The sequence below is a fragment of the Kryptolebias marmoratus genome, linkage group LG17 (assembly GCF_001649575.2).
Source record: "Kryptolebias marmoratus isolate JLee-2015 linkage group LG17, ASM164957v2, whole genome shotgun sequence".
NCBI classification, from domain to species: domain Eukaryota; kingdom Metazoa; phylum Chordata; class Actinopteri; order Cyprinodontiformes; family Rivulidae; genus Kryptolebias; species Kryptolebias marmoratus.
In genome coordinates this window covers 11,894,758-11,905,183 of record NC_051446.1, presented here as the reverse complement: position 1 = coordinate 11,905,183, position 10,426 = coordinate 11,894,758, and the positions used below count along the sequence as shown (strand labels likewise).

Here is a 10,426-nt window from a genome sequence, read left to right as displayed (position 1 = left end):
GGGTGGTGGTGGTGGTGGGGGGGGGTCCCTTTCCTCATAGCTAATTAGTGATTTCCAAGGTGAAAAGGCAAAGTCATGCTGGATAGGAAAAATGTTGCGCGCAAAATCCATCCCTAGTGAGTTGATTCCATTCACGGACATAATTCTTAGTTTCAGTTATGAGTTGCAAAAATACATCAGATCAGTAGCCAGTAACGTAAAAAACGGCGAAGTTGTACTTAAATAAATTAAATATTATTACATGAAATAAAAAGAAAGCTCATGAAGTCAAACCATTTTATACCTGGCATGTCACACACGCACCAAAACACACCTTTTCTGTAAATAAAATACTAGAGAACTGAGCCAAATCTTTAATAATTTAGGGAATTGTGTCTCCTAGTTTTGTCATCTCCAAATACTTCTGTTGTTTTTATAAGTATTCATATGATAGTGAGTGACCCTGCAGTTTATTTTATTTGTAAACTGTAAAACAAAACATAAAACTGAGTTTACCGCAGCTTATGTTAGTGGTATGTTCCTAACATTAAAATAATTAAAAAAAAATGAATGTAGGCTGGCGTTCCTTTGTGAGGTGGTTACTTTCTGCAGCAGAGCTCAGTGAACAAAAGAGAACACTGCCACACTGTGGACTCACCAGGCAACAAAAGGCCACACTACAACATGATCAGAAACGTCTGAAGAAACTTTAGTTGTCAGAGCATTTCCTGTCTAAAATTCCAACATCCATCAACTTCCTCCTCTGAAGCCCTGTTGTAATCTGGGGCTCCCTTTTGTGATGATCTAAGCTGACAAAACGCTGACGTTTTGATGTGGGAGTTGTATAAAAAGTGTAAAGAGAACCAAGATCTAATGAAACTTTAAAGCTGCTGCCAGTGGCTCCTTGGGGTTGCCATGGCAACCTCCGTCACTGCCTGACAGCAATAATAATAATAACAAAGGCAGACAGAAACACAGACTACAGAGTAAGCCTCAAACGAACGCCGTGTGAAAACTAGAAGTCGTATTTTATGTATATAAGACAACTATAAGATATGACAAGTTGAAAAAGGCCCTTCACTCGCAGATGTGAAGAGAAAACCCTGAGCTCGGATACAATAGGAGTTTATGAGACTTTGGATGTGTGCACTCCGCACAGCGGGAGGATTTAAGAGGAAAACCACAACTTTTATAGTGTGCTGGAGACACACTGGGTGGAAAGAAGACGTGCATTCCCACATCTTGATGTGCAAACTGCAGGGGTGTACAGTCCGAGGGAAGGAGAAGAACTTGTTGGCAAAACCTCCGGATTGTTTAGACGGATAACAAGTTGGTGACACCATCACGGTGAAATCATCCAGATTTAGAAAACTTAAACTGTGCTCAAGTCGAAACTATATAAGATAAGTCCAGTTTTCTGTGACTTTGAACCATGTTCCAGCTATGATGTCTCATCTACAGCTGCTTTTTAACTGTTTTTTGTAAGTTTTGTCTATGTACCTCTATGATGTATTTCTTATATGTTTTTTCTGCAGAAGGAGTTACAAATCAAAAGTCCTGACAAGAAGGGAAGACTATTGATTAAACAACAATGATGATATTCCATGTCTCTGTTTCTCTGAGATTAAAATAAAAGAGAGCAGGACCAAGGAGTCAAAGCCATCATGTCATGGCAGATTTTCAACTAATAATCACTTAGGTTGAAAAGTTTCTGGATTTTAATGTAAAGTAATTGCTGTAATAATTCTCATATTCTTTGTTTAGTTGCTGTTTTTTGTTGGACTCCTTCTCTGTTTTAACACATCATCCTGCTTTGCATCTTACATAAAAGTTACAATTATTATAATCTATTATGCGAAGAGAAGAAGTGCCAAAACACTGTGCAGTCGACAAAAGTAATCCTGCAAGACTGCCACGCTTCAGTCCAGACAATCAGGACACGTTAGGCGGTTTTAAAACTTCTGTTGTCACATCTTTTGCAAGTTTAAATTGTAGACTCCAGACTTTGACACCGACTTTATTTTTAAGGCGCTGAAGACCGGCGAAAAACAAAAGTGCCACAATTTTTTGAAAACATGGATACATCAGATCAGGAGCCTTATACTACAGAGGTTGATATTTAATAGTTTACAGGTTGATTTTTGTCAAAACAAAAGACAAATTGATATAATTATACAATAAAAATAACCTATTATACAAATATAGATCAGTGCATTTATTAAATACTAATTACATCCAAATAAAGGTATCATCTGTGACTGGTTTATGGCCTGTCAGAAACAAATTATCTTAGTTTATAATAAGGAGTGTTTTTTATGTGATCACAGTCTTTAAAACTGAGCTTACGACTGAATTTACAACTCTAAATGCTTAATAATTAGATCTGACAGAGTAAAGTAATTGCAAGGGACAAAACTGCTCATCAACCAGCATTACTGCACAGTCAGAGTGGTCAAACGTAGAGCCTTTTAGAGTTTAAGTTTGTGTCAAACATTTTGTTATTTGCTTCTCATTCACATCATTCCTCACGAGGTTCAGTGTTTTCCTTAAGGACACTCACATGAGGAGACAAGGGGTCAAACTATCTAAAAGATAACCAGTCTACGCACTGAGCATGCGCTGAAAAGATCATCAAACGTCGCATGAGATTATGAATGGGAGAAGCCTCAGGAAGTGTAATTTTACTCGAGATGATGCAGTTCCCTTATCCACCAGCAGGGGTCTCCAGCTCCATTCTCCAGCAGCCTGTTACAAACTACATTGTTTACATTTCATATTTACCCACAATGCTGCGCGGCGCTCATTTTACACACAGTCCGCACATCACAACTATGCATAAGGATATTTAAATACGAGTAAAGAGGGCGACTTCTCGAGTCGCTTTAGCAGAAAGTTATTACGACGAAGAAATCAGGATGTGAAAGGTTGTGGCAGCTGCCGCAGTCCGCCCTGAAATATGCAAATAAACTAAACCAAATAAAAAAACAAGACTATCGCTCTTGTTTCGCGCAGCGCGTGGTGGTTCCGACCAAACGCGACCCCGTGCCTCCTCGCGGCCGTCTCTGCTGTGCCCAATTTTAACTCGGAGCGATGTAATTGGTGTTGGTGGATTTGTTTACCATATTTGGCAAGCGAGTGACACAGTGCGCGTGAGAATTGGACGAGAGGGGTCGTCATTCACAAAAGTCAACCTTCTGGAGCGCTACAAACAAAGCGCGTGCTCATGGGATTTGTAGTCCAAAACAAACGCCGTGCGAGACTCCTCCACTCGGAGTTTACCACCATTCTGTGACGTCAGTGCCACGAGTTTATCACCATTTAAAACGCTTCCTTGTTTCATGCCGCATTTTTGTTTAAAAAATGCCAAAAACAAGAGTAATTAGCTACACCGGGCAGCTAAAACACAAACCGATCCCAGACCTCTCGCGTGCGGCATACAAATCCCACTGGCGGGGCTGTCAACTGATTGGCTGGGCGCACCTGTCAATCATGTATCGTCCCTTCCACTACCGCTCCTACAGTAAATATTTGTGTTTGCTCAACCGGCTGTAATGGTGGACGAGTGAGGCAGAGAGACGGATTACAACAAGGGAGAAGAAAGAAGAGGGGGGAATAAATAAATAAAAATAACGGGCGAAAGTCTGCTTCAGAGCCAGCAGCCGCGAGCGAGGACACGGGCTTCGTCGAAAATGGATGAACTCAAACATCAAGTCATGATTAACCAGTTCGTCCTGACGGCGGGTTGTGCGGCAGACCAAGCGAAGCAGCTTTTGCAAGCGGCACATTGGCAGTTCGAGGTAAAGCAGATATTTTTTTTAAGAAAAAAAAAGAAGGAGAGGGGGGACGAGAGCTTAAAGTCGACAGGGTAGCATTAGCTTATTAGCTAATGTTTACGTCTGCCCGACCGTTAGTTTCGTCTCGTGCCCCGTGTATCCCCGGCCACTCGCCTCATTTCTTTTCTCTTTTTAACAATTATTTCACCAGCATTTGGTGCGTCGACACAAGATATTCGGGACACTTTTTTTTTTAGTTCGAATTGGCAAATCAACAACAACAAAAAAAACTTTCTTTTGTCGTCGTCGCCCGCCGTGTAATTCTAATCTGAGCCGGAGTGGAAACGAGTTAAGAGTACACACTGTGACACAGAAGGGCAAAGCTGAACCAATTAGACTTCACCCCGGATTAAAAACTATAATCCGACACATGACGGACACGTACAGGCGAGGCCGGGGGGGGGGCTATTACGCAATAACGATGACCACCGACTAGCCTACAAATGAGCCCTCTGTAAAATATTATTGAGCCGATTGCAGATTTACCTCCCAACCCCCCCCTCCTCTCTCTTTTGTTGTTCAAATGCTCCTATTTCTTGATGCAGAAGGCCATATTTTAACCGCCCCTTCCCCGCACACACACACAAAATGATGTAATCTATTGTCTGTGTTTCCTTTTTAGACTGCCCTCAGTGCCTTTTTTCAAGAAACAAATATTCCATACGGCCATCACCATCATCAAATGGTGAGTGGTGATGCCTTCGATCCGTCAGATTTGACCAAATCTCTTTTTTTATTTTTGTTTCTCGGATGATGTTGGGTTTTTTTGTGGGCTGAATGTGACACAGGAGGGCGATGAAGCGGTCCTTTGAGTCTGAGGGAGACGATGTTGTACTAACAATAACAAAGCACATGTCGGCCATGTTGTGAGCTTCCAGAAATAAACACAGCCAGGCATGCAGCAGCAGCAGCAGCAAGGAGGGAGGGAGGGGGTGAAAAAAAAAAAAAAAAGAAAAACGACCCACTGTGTACACTCAGAGGTGTCAGGATCCCTGGGTTATTTCACACAAATAAAGTACTCTTACTGGGATGGAAACTGCGCTCAAGCTAAAGCATGCTTTCCTGCAGCAAAGATCACTTCAAGGAAAGAAAAGTTGAATCACTTTTCCTGTGTGTGTGTGTGCGTGTGTGTAAGGTACAAATTGTTCTCTTGGACTTTCCTCCCCCACACACACACACAACAGACAAGGCGAGAGCACGCTGAGAGAGCTTGATCTTAATCCCACGAAACATTATAGCGCCGTAGCAGGGTTTATTTTTAATTTCAGAGGTTATTTACAGTTTTGTTGTTTTCTTTTTTTTTCGTTTTTTTTTTCTCGTAGCCTGCGAGCCAACGTTGGCACGGCCACCCTTCTGTTAGAGAGGACAACAAATGAACTCGTTTGTGTGTTTCGGGCTCGGAGCTGTGACTGAGATTCAGAAGATCTGCCTGTTTTTAGATGTTACTCTTTCTCTCTTTTTTTTTTTTTTTTGAAATCTGGTCTGTGTGCGTTCACATTTGAATAAGCCACCAACTCGCTGTCTTTGCATAGCGCTGCTCAGTGCCCAGCCTTTCTTCAAACCAAGATTTACTTTTAAAGCTGCCAGTTTGCCGAGATCTGAGTATCACAAACGCATTATGCCCCTAGTGCTGGGTAAACCATTGGAACCTAATCAGTTTTATTGACTCCAGTGGGGAGTAGTTACCATCATCACCAACAAAGCAGTCTGCTTAAACCGCCTGAACTCATCTATCGAAGGAAAATGAAACAAAAGGCAATTTCCCTGACCTAACTCCCGACAAAGAAACGGGAGAAAGCTGGTGCTCAAGCAGCTCCCTTCCTCCTGCAACTCGTGCTCCACTGTTTACAAATCTGTCCGCAGGTCTCAAACTACGGCACAGCTATTTCAAAGGCCAAACCAATCAGATCGTCAAAACTTGAATCAAAACTCAGCGGGTGTAGGCGAGGGTTCCGGCCCCTCGCCGATCCCGACTGCCTTCCTCCTGGTTCCCCAGGGGTGGACACTGCGAGGAGGAAGCGGGGCAGTATGAGGTGGCTGCAAGGTGTAGGCAGGTCACTGGGTTGTCATCAGTCGTTGTGGATCTGTACTCGGACCTGACAGGAGACTCGTATAAGTAGGTTGATCCAAAATTTAAAAAAAAAAAGTGTCGTCAAGATCATGGCACATCTTCTGAGGCTGGAATACTTTCCCTCTGACAGCGGGCTCCAGAGCTCTCCGTTCGTGTCAGGTGTTGCTCTTGGATTCGATCCCAACGTCATGTTGTGGCGTCAGAATCCACACTAGACTGTGACGCCAATGTCATCCACGTCTGTACTTCCAAAAAAAAAAAAGGGGGATTACACGTTTAGCTGGGAACTGGCTCAGCGGATGCTAGGAACATTCAGACAGGGCGCGTTGAGCTGTAGAAACCAGTCCGCAACCGACTGATTGGGCAAAGTACATCATGTCTTTTCCCTGGGTTACCCCTTCTTCAAAGAAAGAAAAAAGTGATTCTTAAATTTACTCTTTAAATGTACTGAAGTAAGAGAACGTACCGTATGTAAATTTAAAAAGATGGACATCAGGAAGTAACCGTGCATGAAAATGAGAGAAATTGAAAGTAAATGTAAGTCAGTCTTTCCCTGGCTGAATAGAAGGCAACGCTGGGAGAAATAAAAACATAATACACATATATATATATATATATATATATATATATATATATATATATATATATATATATATATATATATATATATATATATATATTTGTAAGGGATATACACAATAATCACAGCTCGGTACCTCAGTTTTGAAATCCTTGTTTGGTGTGTTTTCAGTGCAGTTCCATTAAAGGAAACAAACAAATAGCAGAAGCTAGCTTGGTCAACTAGCTTGTACCTGCTTGTGTAAACCTGGTGTCTAAAATGTGGACTAGAGGGAACTTCATGATGTGGTTCTGTTACTTCTAGTGTGTTTAAAAGTGGCGTTTTCAACAGCAGAGCCTCACGGAGTGTTCTGGATTTTGGCTTCCATTGTTAGCGAGCGGCTGTTTAAATGCTATGGGAAGATGGGTTTGCACTTGAGTTTGTTTTGTTTTTGTGTGTATGTTTTATGTTTCCACTCAGATGACACAACGTCCACGCGCTACGTTTTAATAACGAGGAAGACCGGAGGAAGACGGCTGCCTCCCTCAAACAGGCCCTGGTGTTTTTGCGTTTGCTCCGGGTAGTTCTGATGCTTTTCCCTGATTGTTTTTTTTTTTTTTTTTTTTTTGCTGCCCCTTTTTACTCGACGCGTACTGAGTGCTCAGGGCGGCAGAAACACCCGAGCAGAGCGCTGCAGAGGCTGAAGGCAAACGCAGAGGACTTCAGGTATTATGAAACGACGTAGTAGCTTTTTCGATCCTTGGTGTGTTTGCGTGGCAGCATCTGGCAACAGCTGCCCAGCAAAGGAGCCCAACACGGATATGAAGGGGATTTTAGGTGAAGTCGCTTCTTGACTCGCTGCTGGTCCAAAACAGTCAGCTTCTATTCACGCAGAGTTGTTAGGATTAAGGGGGATTTTTACTTTTATTGCATTTTGTTTGTGTGTTTATCAACGGTCAGCATCGACTCTGTCCGCTCGCACTGAGGGGATCCATCTTCTTCTAGTGATTTTTGTATCAGTCGACCTTTATCATGCCACCATTAAAACGGAGCATTTCACTTGTATCTGGCTCATGATGTCACTCTCAGCGCGCCGCTGTCATCGGTGTATTCTTGCGTAATTACAAGCTCACGTTTTGTGCGTGCGTTTCCGCCCTCCACACGCATGAGTCCCCTAACGGCGCTACAGTAGGGCAGCCTCCCCGTAGCTTAAACCGGGCCTCGGTGTTCTTTTGGCGCATGGATCTAATCCTTTTGGCTGTCGCTCATCGCTGCACACACACATCACACACGCCGTCTGTCTTTCAGTCCGAACAAGACAATCTGAAGCAACATTTTCTGCCGTGGACGCCGTTGCATCAGCGTTCAGTGTCGCAACACAGGCTGAGATCGGTGTTTTTGGCTAGACGCCTCACGCGGTTCTTGGCAGCGTGGCGCGGTTCGATCTCATGTAGGTCACTTAGTTTCTAAATACTGTTCAGAGAGCTGGTTTATCATTTTGCGTTTGTGGCCCAAAGACAATGTGTGAGCCTGAGTGTGGTTTTGAAAATTGTTTTTCTGTCTATATTTGGCATCAGAAGCCCCCCCCCCACACACACACACACACACACACTCACCCATCCTCCTCCCCTTCTCTAAACACATTGTCTTTTATTAGCTTTAGTAGCATTTGGTGGATTTAAAAATTCAGTTGTAAACTCAGTCCAGTTCGATGTACATGCAACTCAATCAGTGTGTCAGAGGTCGGTTTATTACATCTATCACTAACAGGCCTATCAGTCCTCGAGGGAAGGCCCGTCGCCTGCTGCATGTCATGTCTTGCCAGAGTTTTAAACTAAAATCATCTTCTTTTGAGTTAAAAAATGCCATGAGCGATCTCACGCAGCACGGGGACATCTTGTGTGATCTGTTAGCCCTCTGAGTGCGTGTTGAGAATGACTCTCAGCTACAACCACGGCACATTTTAGCTCAGTATTTGTAAAACCGACCGAATTACAGCCACTTTTGCGCTCTCCAAGGCGAGTTGGCTGCGGTGGCATTCGTTAATCGGATCGGCCTGAAAGAATAATCAGTTGTAGAGGCATATCCAATTACATTTCATTACAAACCGTCCGGTGGTTCATGAGATATTTTGGTGACAGACGGACAAGCAGGCGAAAAATACCTTTTGCCTTTCAGCGGCGGGCGATTAATTATTTCAAAAAGAAGTTAGTTAGCAGTACAGTTGTTAAAATGCTGTAGGATTACGCTGAAGTCGTTATACCTGTGTGTTTATTTCCTCATGTTCGTTTGTGTTAGTTGGTCCAGATTAATGTTAGTCTGCTCAGAGCAGATTGCTGGTTTTATCTTTGTGTGTGTGTGTCTGTTTTTTTTCTTGAATGATGTCATCTGTGCTACGTCCCACCACACACATCCAAGCCATAATCAAAACCCAACCTGCTCTGTGTTTGCTGTAACCCCACCCTGTTAACTCCCTGATGTTTCCTCCACACACACACACGCACGCAGTCTGCCCATGCAAACGCAGCGGCCGCAACACATTCCTGCAGGACGCGACACTCAAAATAGAGCCTTTCACAGCTAAAGCGTGCCTCTGCAACGAGGAACACGGCGTCCTGCCTCCTTCTTCTTCTCCATCTCTCACAGTAACTCTGTTCTTTCCTCACATCAGACCGTCAGGACTCAGTTTGCCTCGTGCTTCTTTTAAGTTCATTGCCACGAGGTGCTCTTGTTTTAGCATCCCTCTTAACGCTGCTTCATTTAACGTTAACAAATCTTCCATTCAGCGCTGATGAATAATAGAAAACATCTTTTTTTTTTTGGACAAAGGACAGCAGCAAGTAAAACCAAACGCCCCCAAACTTAGAGGACTGGGATGATATCACTGATGGGCATTTTTGTTAGAGAGAAAAAAAATCTTGTTCTCTTTCAGATTACAAATTTAAGAAGAGATGGAACTTATGGAAGTGATCCATGGGTAGTATCCAATCTTATTAAGTATATTTGTTTCAATAGTGGATCCCTATGTGGCTTCTTTTTATATTTTTACATTATTACATCTTTTCCTGTGTTTACAGTCACTGGTCTGTAATTGTTGTCTTTTTTGGACTTGAATATTTAAGATGAATCTCTTGTTAACCTTATTTAAATGTTATGGTAATTGTAAAAGGTATAAAAATAAAGGCAATTTAAAAGAGAAGTAGACAGGTTTTAATAGGAAGTGTAATTGAGTTTCAGTGAATAAAAACTGGAAACAAGTTTCAATAAAACTACAAACAAATTTCAATAACAATTTAAGCAAGTTTCAGTAAATATGCAAACAAGTTGCAGTGAACGTGTAAACAAGAGTCAGTAAAAAGTGTTGCAAATAACTTTAATAGAAAAGAACGAAAGAAGTACTTTAGTACTTCCATTCTATGCCATCCCACATGCAGCAGGTCAGGCTGCGCTCCTTACTGTCCCTTCTGAACACGGAGCCTCACCCTCAGTCACCCGGGGGAACGACAGGCACTGGGCTATTGGGGAAGTTTATCTGTGAGCCGATGTTTCGTTGTTCCTCTGAACGCTCAGCCAACGCTGCAGCCTGATGTTTTTAAAGCTCCAGGTTGGACTCTGCCCCGGCCTCCAGCGTCCACGCTGTTCAGTATTGATATTTAGAGAGGAGGGGGGGCATCTGTTCACAGCAATTCCAGCGTTTCCATGATTGATGTATATATATATATTTTTTTTTCCTCCAATGTTGAGTCAAACGCAGCCACAATAAAGTGAATGAATCCTCATGTGACCGCAGAGCAGGAAGTAGCTCAGCTGGATGACTTCTGCCGCCGCCCCGGGAACATGTGACCCCCTCCCCCCGCCATGTGACGAGCAAACCCTAACCGGGCCCTTTTTGTCAGAGTTATGGCTGTTAAAGGACATTTAGAGAGGCTGGGTTTTTTTAAAAGAAGGCCTTTGGCAGCGAGTAGAGCGTGCTTCCTGTGTCTG

General features: G+C 43.0%; 1 protein-coding gene across 1 annotated transcript in view; it reads left to right on the top strand.

Annotated features, from left to right (window-relative positions):
• Nucleotides 1-3,481: 3,481 nt before the first annotated feature.
• ubald1a (UBA-like domain containing 1a) overlaps nt 3,482-10,426 on the top strand; it is a 17,451-nt gene continuing 10,506 nt past the window's right edge. Inside the window, exons 1-2 of the mRNA XM_017418240.3 lie at nt 3,482-3,776; nt 4,435-4,497. Of these exons, the coding sequence (XP_017273729.1) occupies nt 3,669-3,776; nt 4,435-4,497 (171 nt within the window). The 5' untranslated portion in view covers nt 3,482-3,668. The remainder of the gene's footprint in view (nt 3,777-4,434; nt 4,498-10,426) is intronic.